Source organism: Choloepus didactylus, chromosome 5 (genome assembly GCF_015220235.1).
Source record: "Choloepus didactylus isolate mChoDid1 chromosome 5, mChoDid1.pri, whole genome shotgun sequence".
In the NCBI taxonomy this organism is placed as follows: domain Eukaryota; kingdom Metazoa; phylum Chordata; class Mammalia; order Pilosa; family Megalonychidae; genus Choloepus; species Choloepus didactylus.
Window position 1 is genome coordinate 41,400,225 of NC_051311.1, and position 17,574 is coordinate 41,417,798.

Consider the following 17,574-nt stretch of genomic DNA (forward strand, 5'->3'; position numbering starts at 1 on the left):
GACATAGTGAGTCTGAATAAGGCCGAGCTCTTTTTATTATTATCATAACTACTGATTTACTTGCTTGCTTTCCAAAACAAATATTTTCCAGGGAAAAAAACACGCTTGACTTGATTATGTACCCTTGCATCTACATAGTACCTGGGGTGTAGTAGGGACTCAATAAATACTGAATGAATGAATGAATGAAGATAGTAAATAAGTGAAATACAGAGTTAAAAGTTTACCTTTAAATTATGCTAATGAGAAGTAACATTGTCTTAATTTTATACTGTGTGTTTTTCTACTTGAACATTAAAATGCTGATGGTATCTCATTAATTTACTGTACACTGACTCACTGTTCTTACTCAAGTATCTTCCACTCCTGACAAAAGAGCACAATGTAGTTAATTAACAGAAATGTTCTTGTGGAAACAGTATGAAGGCATGAACTGTGACAAAATTCCTTTGAGACACATCCAGAGAACCAAATTTTAATTCTTAGAGAAAGATCAGAAAGCATAATAACCTAAAGGGGAACAAAGGTAGAGACGGATCATAAATTTTGATTTTCAGAAACTACCTTTCCCAAGCCCCCTTGGGCAGTCATCATTGTTGTGAAAGCAGTTAGGTTTGCCAAAGGCAGAAAGAGGCCTGAGAGAATTTTCGATCTCTCCCCACTGCTCCACGCATCCTGAGGAGGAAGCATCTAACTGGAGAAACGTGATAAATGGGACAGCAGCAGGTCTCAGTCACGGCCCTTTTTCCCCTGTGTTCTCCATGAAATCACTGCTTCTTGCTCTCTTTGAAGAAAAAAATTTTTTTCAAATCCAGAAATCTGCTTTCTCACCTTATAAGGCTTTGAACCCCAGTGGAGATGCTATATAACAATGGGAGTTTGATATTTCTGCCATTTGGGGAATCTTAAAATGGTATTTCTACACTTTGTGATTAGCAGCTCCAGAGGACTTTGAGGACAAACCAGCCTCTACTCTATGCCTTTAATGTCTCATGCTTCCTTGCCAAAAGTAAAATCTATGACAAAAAAGTAAGCTATCTGACATTACTATCTGAAGCTGAGTTTTCATATTGTAGAAAGAGAAGGAAAAATTTTAAAACATTTCTGAGATTTTTCATTATAAGAAATAAGTGAAATTCTTTTATGCAAGTGCCAAGTATATACTTGCTCTCTATGTTTGCTTAGTCCTCTTTCCAATCCAGAAACGGATTTACAAAACATGAAGATATAAAACAAAGACAGGTGAATCCAAATAAAATTGCATAGAAACTTACAGAGTTACTCAAATATGTAATTGTCAATTTTTTTTTTTTTTGCCATGAGATACTTCTAAAATATGATCCTACTAATGTGGAAGTCAGAAAACAGTTTTGAGTCAATTAATTTGAACTGTGGAAAGTGAAAATCTCTGTTAAGAAACTCCAATCCATAACTTGGTTAAGAGAGATTTTTTCTTTTTCAAAATTTAGGGCTATAATATCCCATATGTCCCTTTTGCTCAGTTCAGGCTTAGATCAGATCTACAATTAGCAACCTCTGGATGATAATTACAATAACTATGAGGCCCTGAAATAAATGCCTTGCATATATTATCATATTCTACTATCATAACACCACCCATGAATTATCATCCCCCATTTTACAGATTAGGAAATTGGGGTTCAAGCATTTTCAGAAACTTACCCAAGGGCTAAGAGTTGAAACTGAGACTGCTAACTCCAAAGTGTGTGCATTTTCTGCTATATCACAGGCTACCATTTTAAAATAAGACTCCAACAGGATGTCAGCAGAAAGACAATTATAGGAGTATCTCTTTTTCAAAGACCAAATTGCATAATTATAACTACAAGTAGAGGAAAATACTCTATCAGATACCACTGGGAAATGGATTTGGGATGATTCTCAGACCAAACATATCCATTCAGATAAAGGGGACAGACTAGGGGTGGGGGGAGACTTTTGGAAGTAGTGCACATGAAGCTGAGATTTGGTATAGGTATACGGGACACTGACTGATTTCCCCCTCCCAGTCCTCCTGGTGGCCTTGACTGACCATGTCTCATGAGCCAGGACAGCCTGGAGTTTGTATTTCTAAAAGTCTGTAGATTATACACTCCTAAAGCTGACTTGGGCCCTGAGGATAAAAGGGATGTTAATTTGTACTATAACCACTTTGCTTTCTGTTTCCTCAGATAACTTTATACACTCCTTTTGTCCACTATTGACCCCATTTCTTTGGAAAATAACCACACACACAAAAGAAACTTTAAATATATATTCATCTCACATCATTATTAGGGCAGTATATCTTCTTTCATATTCCTTGAATAATGTCACTTGGGCATCTATGTATACATCTATTTGCTGTTAGTATCTGGAGGATAGAAGCCAATATCACACTTAAGACAGTGTATCTATCTTCTAGCATGCTTACTGGTAAAAAGAAAATGATTGACGTTTGACTTGAATGGAATTACATATTCAGCATGACCAAGACGGCCTTAACTTCCTCTTAGCTTGACTAAACTTGAGACAGCCTGCTCCTGACACCTGGTCCCTGACCTCCCTTTCACCCTGGCCCTTACACTATCTAGGTGTCTAACCAGGTACCTAACTGGGAGTCCCTTTCCTCCTTCTCACTCTTCCCTGCCCTTGCAGGATCCATGTGACCTAAGTTAAGAGCAAACATTCTGAACCAGACGGCCCTAATTGCAAACTCAGTAAATCACTCACCCATCCCAGCGATCAACTCCCCTCCCCTCCTCCATTGCCTTTCTACCAGCTCACTCCCAGCCCTTAAAAAACCCAGCTGCCCTTTGATTCAACAGAGTGAGTTCAGACGTACATTTTGGCCTCTCACCCCTATTACAATAGCCTTGAATAAAGTCACCCTTGCCTGTCTAACTTTGTTGGGTGCAATTTATTTTTTCTTTGACAAGGGCTAGGATCAGCTTGAAGAGGCAGAAGTGGTTATTCATGAGTTGACAAAGAACTAATACTCACATTTCAGCTCAAGTTTGATGAAATCGGTGTTCCCCAGATTTTCAAGAAACACACCACGAGGGATTAATGTCTTAAAGTAGAAAGAAATGTCAGCACTAGTTTCTCCTTGGAAAGTAGAGAAGTGAAGGTAAGATGATGGGTTTTGGAAAGAGGCAGCATTCCAATAATTCCCTGTGGGAAAAAAAAGAATCCAGATTAATTTACTCTTGATCATGGAAGAAATGTAAAAAAAAATTCCATTTCTGGGGGTTTTAATAAATCTTCATTGGCAATAAGCCTTGTTTCCTCTCAGCCTGCTAAACCAACATTGCACCAAATCCCCCAGAACACATCTTTGACTTTCCAAAAGGTTTATGTTTGTGTGGGTCTAGAAAATATTTTATTAAAGATTGATGGGGTTTCTACCAAGAGCAGCCCTGGAGGAACCATAGAGGGTAGATGCCAATCTTGGGGGAAACTGAGACAACCCCTCGTGCTATTGTACGTGGGTAGATGAACATCTTCATATGCAATACAGTGAAGCATTGGCCTGTTGAAGACACAACTGGGTGAGACCGAGAGAACATAAACTAGGACTTTGGGGTATTCTACTCTTGCTTCTCATCTACCTTTGCTTTGGAGTAAACAGAGCCAGGGCTGCCCCAGCAGCAGCAGCTCAGACCCCTGGCACAGGTGCTTCAGGAATACAAACAGGGAAACATAGAGGCCCTGTGGAAGCTGAGGCCTGAGAAAAAGGCAGAACTGATCAGGCCAGGGCAGTTTTCCCTTATCTCTCTAGATCTAAATCCCCAGGAGGTAAATTACTTAAAGGGAGTGTCTCCCTGCTGAACTTCCTCCCTGGCAGCTCTTAGTGATGCCCTGAATTGAGGGTTGTTTTCTGAGATGAGGCAGTGACTAGCTGAGCCCCCCTCAGGCTCCACTGAGCTTCTAGCCTTGAGCTTCTGGGGAAGACACACTGGACTGTCCCCACCTCGCTAGCCCCCTCCAGCCCTGTACACACACTTTGCCCCACTGGAGTAGCCAGAATACTCTGGAGAAAAGAAGTTCCAGGCCAAAATAAAAACACCAAACTGGTTTACTTAGAGTACATAAGAACCAAAGGATCAGTAATTCAAAATAAGACCTAGCGTTGGCTTTCAACTTAATCTTGAGGTGAGAAATTCCTTTTTAATAAGCACATTTCTGGGTATATTTAATATTGCAGCTATAGATTAAAATAGATAGATATGCTGTAAAACAGTCATTAACACCTTATATTAATATTAAATCCAAAATATATGCTTTCACTGATTTTTGATAGGTATCTTCCCCCCTAAAAACATATTGTATTGACTAAGTTCACTTCATGCCCAATGCAATATTAACTTCAACTACTATTTTTGATGCTCCTGTGCTTAGACCCTAATTTGAAATTAAACATATAATATTGCTATGTTATGAGATACTAAAATACTCTGTTAAATAAAATAAAATGACTACCTGCATTGGGCATTGCCAGGAGTGATTTTCCAAAAGACAAAAAGAACAATTGACCTCAGGGGCTTTCCAAAATATTGGGGTGCACCCTACAGAACTGCAGTTAAGCAATACCTGGTGATAAGTCAGTTTCAGTCCAGTAGAGACAGTCTATCAGAATGGGCAAGCATACCCAACTAATCAATGGATACCAATCCCCCTTTTTGCAAGACCCTCCTTGTTCTAGTTTGCTAATGCTGCAGAATGGAAAACACCAGAGATGGATAGGCTTTTATAAAATGGGGGTTTATTTCACTACACAGTTACAGTGTTAAGGCCACAAAGTGTCCAAGGTAACGCCTCAGCAATTGGGTACCTTCACCAGAGGACGACCAATGGCGTCCGGAAAACCTCTGCTAACTAGGAAGGCAGCTGACATCTGCTCCAAAGCTCTGGCCTCAAAACGGCTTTCTCCCAGGACGTTCCTCTCCAGCAAGCTTGCTCCTCTTCAAAACATCACTCCCAGCTGCACTCCCTGAGTTTCCTCTCTCTGAGTCAGCTCATTTATATAGCTCCACTGATCAAGGCCCACCCCGAATGGGCGGGGCCACGCCTCCATGGGAACATCTCATCAAAATCATTACCCACAGCTGGATGGGGCACATTCCAAGCAAATCTCTGCCCCACAAAACTACAAAGATAATGGCATTTGGGGGACACAATACATTCAAACCGGCACACTCCTATATAATGAAAAACTTAATTCCTGCCATACCTTTTGGAAATTGACACCTTAGGAAGGTGGCTTTCCACAGGAAACAGCCTAAATAAGGCAATGCAGCTTAGGTATCTAATCAGAGTATGTCTTCATTTGCTTCCTAATTTGCCCTCCTTTCCAATCCGGGCAGAGCTCTTTCCACATGTGATTTGGATGTGGCCTCATTCATAAATCATAAACTGCTCAAATTCCCATAAATAAAATCTTGTCTAATATTTTAACACCTCTTATGTAATTAATACTATTTGTTTTTGTTCCCAGAAAAATCTAGGCTACAGTCACATCTAGATAAATTTATGGCATTATATAATTAGTAAGCCAGTGACTAATGTTTTCAAATGTCTTAATTAAGGTGAAAAACAATGGGGGCAGATGGAAATAACATCCGAGAGGGGTGTGGGAGGAGGGGTGAGTCTACTTGTCTTTAAGGGTCCCAAAAGTCTTAGTGCAGTTTTAAGATATTTAAAAAAAAAAAAAAAAGGAAAAGTCATAGCTTTCAGTAGGAGAAAAAGATACGTGATTCCTCTTGGAAAGAAGAATATTGTATGATATGGGGTAGAATAAATAACTTAAAAGGACCTTACCTATGATTTTTGTTGATTTCACCTGAGGGCTGAACTCTCCTCCTGACCCCAGACCTCAAAAGGCTTAATATGCAGTGAGAGGAGTTCAAGTCACCCTTACCAGCTTGCCAAAAATGAAGGACTCTCTCATGGCAAACCTAAATCAAACTAGACGTGAAACTCTCACACCCATCAGAGAGCCCTAAATCTAGGAGGGAATGAAGACGGGTCCCTGAGGCCAGAAGGAGTTAGCTCCTCCTAATTGGGTGATAGCCCTTCAACAATCGACAAGCCTGCAAGGATAAAATTCCCCAGCCATATTTCACCTGTAAGCAAAGTAATTCTGTCTCTTTAGGCTGTATCCCCAGGACATGAATGTAACTAACATTTTAAAGTTTCAATCCAATCACATGTATTCTTATTTTCTGAGGTAGTGATGTATTAACAGAAGGGGACTTGTATAAAATGATTCTAGAACAAGGAAAGCTAAAAGGAAAATATGTCAGTATTTATTTGAGGTCCCACAGTGGTTATTCAGACAGAAATATCTCCAGGGAGGAGGAGGGTAGTTCAAGCCATTTTATTAGTTTGATGAAATATCCCTACAGACCACAGTTCCATTTGTTCTAATTCTGTGCTCACTAAGCAACTTCCATTTAATCTGGTCTCTTGAATGGACTTATTCACAGGGAAATCGTGCCTTGCTTCCAGTTATCCTTCCAGAAATGCCTGGATTATCTACATGACATTTTTTGAGTTTTCACTTGTAGGTTGTCCTAAATCTCTGGATGAATTTATTAAATCCAGATTAGTGTCCTGTAATAATGAGGAGTATGATCTGGTGGTATTCAGAGTTGAGGACCAAAGATGGTTAACTGGGGCACAGGCAGAGGATATTAGATGTTCTATTTCTATTTATTTTTAAAATATCCTTTTAATGTCTATTTCAGTTATATTTTATAATGTATATAATATATGAATACAGGGGTACCTGGATGTAATTTATAAGAAAGCATGCTTATTGGGATATAGCCTTAAAGAGTTTAATGAGAGGGGTACATTCTCAATAAGGAAGTGTGGATGTCTCCATTCCAGGCCATGGTGACTCTCTGTGAGGCCTGTTCTGAGGAGTGTTTCACAGTCTCTGGGATATCTTTTGGTTATGACAAAAAAACACAAGTGCCTTTTTCAGTGTTCACTGCAACTTATGATGCAATGAACTTTATTGCATTATTATGGCCTGTTTGTATGGCTTCTCAACTGATCCCTAAGCTCTTTGAAAACTGGGATAAAACCTTTGCATCTCTGCAATCTTTGGTCCCAGCAATAATAAATGCTCAATAAATACTTACTTAATCAATGGATAAATGAATAGTTGCACCTCTCTCTTATATCCAGTTCCATTCCATATGCAAAGTTCTTACTGGACTAAATCTGCTTTATGGTAACCTGAGCGTTGAAGATAATAAATAAACATAAATAAAAACTAATGCAGCTTTAGCACCTATGTATAACTGGACACTGCTTTCACTATCACACCACAGTTTTCCTTATTCATGACTATGTGTGGTAGGGGACAGTCTGAGTGTAGCCTGCCACCTTTCTCTAGGACCCACAAATACATCCTGTGCCCAGGATCAGGTGTGTTGGCCTAGTGGGATAAAACACAATCCCCTGTAGATATGGGGACTGCTGGTACATTCCTTCCCCTATTGTCCCGAGCATATGTAAATATTCACTGGAGGCAGTCTGACTCTGATTGATGTGTTTTATGACATTAGCTCACACCCAGTGTTGTATCCCTGGTTGGGAGGGAACAGGGTTCCTCCACTATGACACAAACACAATAAAGGGCTGCTGCACATAGAATATCTCCCTGCGGTGGCCACAGATTGAGACCCACTCGCTATCGGGAACCGGGAACCGTTGCCCACAAGTGAAGTTTGAATCCACTCTGTCTCTTCTCTATGTGAGTAAAACGTCTCACTACAGCCCATGTGAGTCACGCGTTTGCTGTGACCAAACACCTGTATTGCAGTGGTTTGGCATCTCTTCAGGTGTCCATCCTGACTGACACTGTTTCTCATATTCCCTATAGACCTCATTGAATAATGCCCTGTATTTGTAAGACTGATGATATAACCTTACCGTTATTGAAATAGCTGCAATTTGTACTTGCTATCAAGGTCAGTGCTATGGAGTGTGAAGAGATATTGGATGAGAATACCAAGTTGGACTGGGCCAGCGGAGGCAGGTGGAATGGAGGAGGTTGAAAACTGAGAAGGAAGGTGGGAACCAATACAGAAATAAATATCTGAGACTGGATGGGCCGGTCAACAGTAACAGAATAACGAGGTAGGTAGAAAGAGGTCAGGGACCCAGCTGAAGGCCGGGCAGCAGCAATCAAAAGCTGGGCAAAATGATTGGGGTTAGGTTGAAGGCTTTACAGGCTTGAAAACCAGCTAACGAGACTTGAGGCAGGCTTTTAAAATTCGTCCTGGGCAAGGCCTGAGCTCATCTCCTGTAGCAAGAGCAGCCAAGGAGGTACATCAAGCTACTATAGGAGAGTAGGGGTGGGACAGCAAAATAGGCATTGCAGACATCTATCGCTTCAAACCTCAGCTAATTATTACTAGAAAATGCAGTACACTATATTCATCTGACTTTGTTAACAGCCATTTATCTACTTTACTCTGACAAATGATAATTTGGTATTTGATTCTGACTTCAACATTTTTAAGGATATTTTCTGATCAGCAGCAATTAATTTTAAGCCTAGATTAAAATGTCAAGTGATGCTAGAAGGGATATAGCAAAAAACAAAGAGCAAAAGCAGTTCTCTGCCCCATCCCTCCCCACCACTAAACCCAATTCCTTAGAGACAACTCCTTCTAGGACTTTTAATTCTTTTAATTCTATCTCTGTATTTCTAGAAAATATACTTGTGCAGCTGTTTATTCATTTATACATTTTAAATATTCTCTATTGACTTTCCAAATGGAAGATGAGGATTTAGTGTTTTTACAAGCCTGCCTCCCTATTCCTTTTCTCCATATTCTTCCAAAATAGCCAAAGCGCAGCTTTTCGGTTAGCTTAAAATTTATTTTTATTTGGTTAGGACTATATAAGTATCATTCATTAATGAGTTAGTTTTTGTCTGCAGAATCAATAATTGCTTGTTTTTAAAAAAATTGCTTATTTTTCTTAGCATGAATTCTTTCTGAATTCTTCAGCACAGCTGGAAAACTCTTAATCATTTTCCCAGCATGAAACACAATAGGTAGTCTGGATCCCATGACTTCCTCTATCTAGGTCTCTACCCTAATTATCAAGGATCACATTTTCAGGTAGCCTCTTGAGCCAAGGATTATGCGAGGTCAACTTTCCAAATTCGTGCTCTTCTGAAAAGTCATTATTGTATCTTCATACTTAATTGAAAAATTCCAGAATGAAAATTATTTTCCCTACAACTTTTAAAGACCTTTCTCCACCTTCATCAAGCTCTCAGTGTTTCAGCTACTGAGAAAGGTAACACTTTCTGACTCCAACACCTTGTATGTAATGTATATTTTTGTCTTTCTGAAAGCTTTCAGGATCTTTTCTTTAGTGCTGTTATTTTGAAATTTTATATGATCACCTTGTTATGAATCTTTCCCCCACACCAGGTCTGGTACTTTAATAATTTCCCTGATCCCTCTTTCCTTTTCTTTTGTAATTTTGTTCTTTTTTTCTTTGGCTATTTTGTTAGTTTTGTTTTCAACAGTGCTACTGTGTTTTTATTTCAGCTACCATATTTTTCATTTCCAAGTGTTATTTTTTGCTTTCGTATAGTCCTCCCCTTTTTTATAGCATACTGTTTTAGATTTTTTGGATGCAGTATCTTCTCCTATCTCTCTGAGAATATTAGTTGAAATTTTTAAAACTTTTCTTCTACTTTCTTCATTGTTTCTCTTTTTGTGGAGATTTCCTTTCACTTCCTCGTTAGTTTTGGGGTTTTCAAGAGGTCTCCAACATTAATGATTGATGAGTTTGCCCATCCATTCTTACTGAATATTGAAGTGCTAGAAAGCTGACTGAAATCTCTGTGTGGCGGGTGGGGTGAGGGGGTGGGAGAGCGGGGGTTGGAGTGGGATTGTTGTTGGACTTTACTGCAATGTGGAGAGCTCCCCATCTCATGGAAGGGCCCCCAAATATCAGTATTATGATCTTTGGTCAGAGACCATTACTTCTTGGGAGAACCCTCTAATTTCCTCATGAGGAGCTGGTGGTGGTAGGAGGAGTATATGTCTGGTGGTCAGTGTTATGTGAGCTGAGGTGGGGAGAGAACTGAGGGAGTTCATACTTATGTAGATTTCCACCTCTTTACTCTGTTTTTATTAAGGTGTCTCATCTTCAATTCCTCTGATGCCTGGTGTCAGGACCATGGACCTCCCATCTCCTGTTTGGGGAGAAAAGGACCCTGAAGGTCCCTGTCAAATAACCCTGCAGGGTTAGGGAAAGAGAATGTAGGATCCAACTGTTCCTTACACAGACTTTCAGCCAATCCTTATGTTTTGAGCCTCACTCCCCACCCGGCCTTCTTAGGACTCCAATTCCTGAACCTCTGGGAGTACTGCAACTTGCTTCTCATCTGCCAGTCAACAGTTTATACTTAGAGATTTTCTTGCAACTCAACACGTGATAGACTGAAGATCCCTTGTGGAGAAGAAACAGAAAGAGGAGGTCACAATCTATAAGTGTGTAAACCAAGAAAGCACTCTTGAAGCCTTAGTGGTGGTGGTAGAAAAAGGGAGAGTGGTAGAGGACGTGGAGAGTGGATAACAGCAAGTGACCCCTGGGGCTACTCTGGCCTGTTCCAGCACTTGGTGAAGCTAACAGGATTCTGATTTCATTGCAGACTCTGGAATCAGACAGTCAGTTTCCCATCCTGGCTTTATCACCCCACCCATTTGGTGACTTTGGGGAAGTTACTTGACCTTGCTAAATCTCAATTTCCTCATTGGCACAGTAGAATAATAATAGAACCTCTTGTGTAAGGTACTATAAGAATTATGTGAAATAATTCATGAAATGCACTTAGTAGAATGCAGTGCACAAAATACATGTTCAATAGATGTTATTGATCACTATTAAACTGACAGCTTTTAGTATTATTTATAGTCACCCTATGCAAGGGCTTGGCCAAGGAGTGGGGGAGGATGGGCAAGGAGTTTCCTTTCCTTAACCTTGTGAACAGTAAGTAAACTTGTGAACAAACCCTAAGGCTTTTCTCCAGAGTTTACTTTACCACAGGGGTTAATTTTTACAGAGAGGAGCAGTAAATTACATATAGGAAGTTTGAGAGCTAAGTTTACAATTCTAACTTCAGTTCTTCACAGAATCTATCCATGTCCTCTTTTTTGTCCTATTCTCTTTTTCTCACTGCTCTGCTCCCACTCATTCTGGCTTTCAAAACTGTGTGCCCCCTCCTATTTTTCATCTCCTCTTGATTTTCTTTTTTCCTAAATCCCATTCCAGACACACAAATGGAGTTATCACTGAGTCTTGGCAATGGGAAATGTGGTTTTGTAGAGTAGCCATTGAACAAAAAAACCTGATGAATGAAGGAATGACTGGACAACTAAGAAGGTAGAGTTACCCAAAGAAAATGATAATTTCATTTGAACAAAGATTTACTAGAGATAACTGAATGGTAGACTGTACTGGCAGAGGTGCCAGATAAGAAGTTGAGGTCCACCATGATGTGCCCGACTCAGCCATTTTCCTTCCTCCCCCGTGGGGAGACAAGTATTTAGGAAAAGTTAAAGAGGCAGTGGCTGTAAGAGTTTGCCTTTGGCCCACACGGATTGCATGTGGGGCACTCCAGCTGCGGTTTGGTGAGGTGTGTGGCTGCTGATGTGATTCCAGACACCAGTGGTCTTGTCTATCCTTTCCCAAATTCAGGCATTTCCTAGAGCCACCAAATGGCCCTGCACTGGGACCTCACTGAGAAACACATCTGTAGCTTCTATTTTAAACAAGCATTTTCCAGTATAAATATCAGCTTTGAAGACACTAATTACTCTGAAAACTTTTAGTGACCCAAAGGTTAGAAATTTGAGTATTCTTTGAGTTATGCAAGGAGCATTCGATTGTTTACTGGGCTGTGTGCTATTTACAACAATAAACCAGATGGCTCCATCAGCATGCAGATTCAATTTGTAGAGGTTTCCTTATGGGTAGAAAGAATTACTTCCTTAATTAAATCTTTTTGTACATTCAGGCTAGGTAAGAGTAGCTTTGTTCAGCTCTCACCCTCATTTTATAGGGCAGGCTAAACTCACAATGAAGGGCTCCAAGTTGAAATGCTGCTCTTGAGTCAGCTGTTCCTTCTGCAGGGTTTCTCCAGCAAGTTGTTACCACTTGTAGCAAACCGAAGGGAAACTATTATAAACTTGTGGGAGGAGTCAACAATGTAGATATCTCACCTTGTGTCTCCCAGTGATTTGGGACCTTTGGGCTCTAATGAGGATCGATTCTCACAGAGAAAAAGGATATGATGATGAATTTCTGAAGGTCAGGCTGCTAGGGTGCTTCCTGCATTGCTGTGAGGGCTGACTAACAGCAGGATTGGGGTGGGGGAGGGATGCGATAAAGCTGGCTTGTTCCTAATTAGTCATGGAAAACTCTCACATGCAGAATCCATTAATGGTGCATTTGAACATAACTGCACTTAAGAGTTCATTTTATTATACTGTTAATGCTTGGAACAGTTGTGTGTACTTGGATGCTTGGAGGGCAGGGAGCAGATGTAAATTTTCTGGTAAAGTTCTTGAGCCTCCCAAATTGGGTTCCTAAATTTCCCCAAACTTCCCTTGTATTGCCTATTGGTCACGCCGTGTCATCTTAGGTATACTGGAGTTCAATGTTAACAATTAATAACCAGAGGTGGAGAAATGGAAACTTTGGGGCTCCCTGCTCTTCACTCAAATTTCTGTCTTGTGTAATCCTGCAGGGTTTCTATGTGATTGATTCTAAGGAAGGAGGGAACAGTAAGACTGAATCCTATTGGAAAATAGGAGATTGGAACCTGCTTCCCTATTGGAAAATAGGGGATTGGAGCCAGATCTGTTTGATTTAGCAAAAGTATAATTTTGTAACATTCCTCTCATCTGGAGGTTGTAGAACAAATTTATATCCACTATACGCAAGTGCGATATTAAAAACATTTAACTGGTGTAGTATACTGCAGAAACTGCAGTTCCCATGAGTGGCCATGAGAGGGCGACTCTGCAGATTGTCAGGTGCAGTGGGAGGCCACAGCTCAGTGCACCTGGCACCAGGCCTGTACCAATCATTATTGCTTCCAGAGGTGCCATTCGCTCCGACTAGGGGTCCCCATTCTGGCTGAGGTAATACACAGGATGATAACTGGTGCGCAGGAGCCATGTTGAGCTGGCCTGCTGGCAGGTACTCAAACAGCTGCCCAATGATCAGGCTCCCTGGGCCCAGGGGTGGGCACTTCAGGAGCTTGGAGAGTGGCTATTTATATCAACCAGTACAGAAGCATTTCTCTAATGTCCCAACTGACAAGGGCCTCTGGAAACTGACTGGCTGAATGTCAGCCCTGTCCACATGCATCCTCTGGGGTTTGGGGCAGCAGGTACTGGGGCTGTGTTTGTGGACTGCTATTACTGAGTGCCTACAATAAGCCTAACACTTTATATTATCTAATTATCTGATGCTACCTAATTTAAACCTTCGAACATTATTTGAAGGTAAGTATTACTTGCATTACGTAGATGAAGGAAATGAAAGTTTAAAAAACTTAAAAGTTACCAAAATTATTTTTTTATTATTAAATAAAAAAATCAGACTTAAAGAAAATGTGAATAAAAAAATAATAAAAACAGTGTCACCTATACTGTATATAATGAGCAGAAATCCAGAATCTTACCTACTTTTTTTCATGTGGATTCATGTGTTACCTCAACTAGACCATACAAATTTGGGGGATGCATCCTTCTTTTCTTGCATTCCCCACAGGATAACCTTCTGGGAGTTCCCATAGGGAGTGCTAAACAAATACTTTCTGATTGATTAATACACATACACCCACTTATGCATATCTACCAGTGTCTCTCATATCCTTTGAACAGAACAAAACAAAACAATCTCTCTGATACCGTATTTTCATTCAGCTAACATCTAAAACCTTTCTTCTTCCTGTTCAAAATTCTTGAAAGAACAGACTTTACTGACTGAAAGTCTTGACTTCCCAATCATTCTTCAACCCACAGTATTCTGACTTTGGTCCTGTGATGTTACTAAAAATATTTGCTAATGATCCCCAATTTCCAAATCCAGTGGACTTATTTTATTTGTATCTTCTTGTTTTTTCATCATGTTTTCTCTCTCTCCTTATAGCTTTCCACTCCATTGGCTTCTGTGACAACACTATCTCCAGGTTCCTTTCCTAACTCTGAATATTTCTTTTTCATACTCTTTATATTCTTCTATTCCATGGCCTACCTTTAAAATGCTGGTGTGTCCCAGGGGTGAATTCTTCTTCTTTTCTTTCTTTTCATGAGCAATTTCACCCAAGTTCAGGATTTGAAGTACTAACCATTGGTTAATGATCCCCAAATCATACAGTTAGATGCATACAGTTAAATCTCTACTATGAGTTTAAAATTAATATATGTATTTCTTCCTGGATACCTTTACTTTGATGACCTACAGATACCTCAAACTGTAAATATATTTTTACATATTTTCTTCCAAGAGAACTCTACTTCCATTATTTTCTACTTTGGAAAGTAGAACTCTTTCTACTCTATCACTCAAGCCAGAAACATGGGAGTCATTCCTTAGTATCTAATCAATCTCCAAGGCCTGAGAACTGCATCACTTAAATATTCTTTAGTTGTGTCCCTGCCTCACCATTTCTTCTGTTACCTTGGCCCGGGCCATCATCTCTTGCCTAGATGTGACAGCAGCCTCCTAACTTTTCGTCCTTTCTCCAGTGTTGTTCACCTTAAATCTATCCTTTCCAAGGCCACAGATTAATCTACCTAAAATGTAAAACTGACCAATTCCCCCTATGCCTAAAACCCTTTAATGGTTCCAAATAGCCTGCAGGATAAACTGTAAGCTTCTTGACATGGCATATTAGACCTAGGTTACTTCTCCAGTCTCATCCTTCCCTACCCCTTTTCTCTGAATGTACACTCCAGTAACATGCAGCTACCTTTCGTTCCCACCATCCACAGTGCAGTTGGGTTTCATGTCTTTAGTTTTGCATTGTTTCCACTCTTTTGGTTTGTCTTTTTCTCTGACTGCCCTTCCGCCAACCTCAACTCACCCACTTCATTTGGGTCCAATTCCTACTCATTCTTTAAGACTCAATTTAGGTGCCATCTGCTCTAAGTAGCTCTCCTGCCCCCTCCCCAGGCTAGATTTGGTATACTTTCTCCATGCCCCATGATACCTTATATCTATCATTGTGCTTAACTTTTTGTACTTTTAAAATTACTTTCATGTGTTCTTCTCCTCCACTAGGCTGAGAATTTCCGAGAGCAGAGTTTGTATTTTCCCTATTTTCTATCTGTATCTATCCTGGCACACAGAGGTACTCAATATGTGTTTCTTGAAAATGAGAGAAAAAAAGCATTTCTTTTTTAAAATTTTGAACTATTGATATTCTCACTACCCATTGTTATCATTTCTTGATCTTACCATCTGCAAAGCCTACCTTCTACAGTTTCAGAATTTAAGAGTTATTTACTCCATTTTCAAAGAAGCTTTTCTAGGCTTGGCATTATTTGTTTAGACTTTTAGGCACATTCAATGGTTCCCTTTTCAGAGATCTGATCGGCTGGCCCTCTCCACCGCCATGGGGTTCACAGCGGGTACTGGTAACAGTGGTCAACAATGGTTCTGTGGATTGCCAGACCTGTGGATACCAGTTCTGTCTTTACTCTGTCTCCTTTTGCTATCTACCTCCTCTTATGTTTTCCCTCTCTTCCCATAATTGTGATTCATGGTCTAATACCATTAAGTTCCCACTTTATAGTCTGCCCTGTTGTAATGAAGAATGGTCAGAGAACTGTAAAAGACTGCAGGGCATTTAACCACAGTCAGCCGCTGTGCAGAGAAGGATACTGTAATGTGAGGAAGTCCTTATGTATTGATAGACTACAAAACCTCCAGAGCCCCACATCCATAGAAAAACAGATTTTATATCAAATCCATTAGGTGAATAAAATGTGGAAAAAAGCTGCCCATTTCAGCAGAATGATGGAGGTGTAAATCGGAAACTGCTCTACACAGCAAGGTAATGGATTGATATGATCCATTCAATAATGTTACACAAATCAAAGTTTCCTTTTTGTGCTCTTTTCATTACAGGAAATAAAAAGATACACACATCCTATTCATAGATACTGTCACTCTCCTACTGAAAACAGTAACACAGTCTCCATGTCTCAGGTGGGATCAGTTAAGTGTGGAAACTACCCACAGCAAAAGAGCATGGGATGGGGAAACAGATGCAATCTTTTAAAACCTGTTTCTTTATTTGTAAATTAAAAAATTATTTCTCCTTCACAGGGTTCTTATAATGATTTAAAACCTTACAGAAGCAGTTTGAAATACCTAAGAACTAGAAATGGGCCAAAGTTTTTGGTCTATATTTATTAATAATAGAATAATAACAAGGACTTCTATGTATAGAGGGGTAAGGTAGTTGGTTTGGATTTATACATACAAAACATGCTACAATACCTTAATAACTCATAAATACTAGACAAGAAGGAAACTGTCAAAAGAAAGCCTGATAACAAATTCCAATCATCTGCTAAGTGAAAATAATACCTGATATTAAAAAGATAGTGTATCAAAACTGAAACAGATGTTCAGACTTTAAGGATCAAAACACTGAGGATATGATTCCATTTTGCAATTTCTATTCTTCGTTGCTGTTTTCAAAGCGTGAAAGACTGACACTTAGACAAACTGAGCCTTCATACTGATAACCCTGGAGTCAAGATTGCAAAACAGAATTCAAGTTGATCAAAGAGGACACATACTATCCGGATGATGTCAGACTAGTAGGAATTTTATAACTTTGTGTAACATAATTAAAAGAAATAGTAAAATGAGTGAAAAGAAATCCACTATGTCCATTTAGAACAGTTTCAATTTCAAAGGAATCTGGGGATTTGCAGGAGGGCAGCATGGACTGCTTGAGTGGTGACCCACAAAGTGGGGAGTTGCTAAAATGGCTTGAAGAATGAACACTGATTTTATAAGAAGGTGCTGCTGAAGGTGGGCTTATCTCAGCGCCGCAGACCCTGAGGGCATGAAATGCACCGAATGTTTGGCTGGGCCACAATATACAAGAGCTCCACCAGGAAGACAGGCAATGCTGCAAATGAAATTTGTTTAGTAAGCATAATGTGGTGTAAGACTACATGCACGGATAATGACATATTGAATAAATTATTACAATGAAATTCAGTATTGCATGTCAATTTGTAATTTCACTTACATTTTCCTCTTCAAAATGTCAAGTTATAAAATAGAGGTTTTGGTATATTTGTTTTGCCTTTGATGTTATTGAAAGCAATGGGGAAGATTGTTATGTCCAGAAACTAACTGTTTGAGACTATCAATACCTCTAAAAATGGATTTAGATGATTAAAAAAAGGCAAAAGTGAAAGTTTAAACTGCCACAGCATGGTGCTGTAGGTTATGCTAATTTGAAACTGAGTGGATAGTGGCATAATCTGGTTT

At 39.7% G+C, this 17,574-nt stretch overlaps 1 protein-coding gene across 1 annotated transcript in view; it reads right to left on the reverse strand.

The window, feature by feature from the left end:
* CNTNAP2 (contactin associated protein 2) overlaps positions 1–17,574 on the reverse strand; it is a 2,391,149-nt gene that overhangs the window by 297,773 nt on the left and 2,075,802 nt on the right. The window contains exon 16 of the mRNA XM_037835931.1: positions 3,004–3,174. Within this exon, the coding sequence (XP_037691859.1) occupies positions 3,004–3,174 (171 nt within the window). The remainder of the gene's footprint in view (positions 1–3,003; positions 3,175–17,574) is intronic.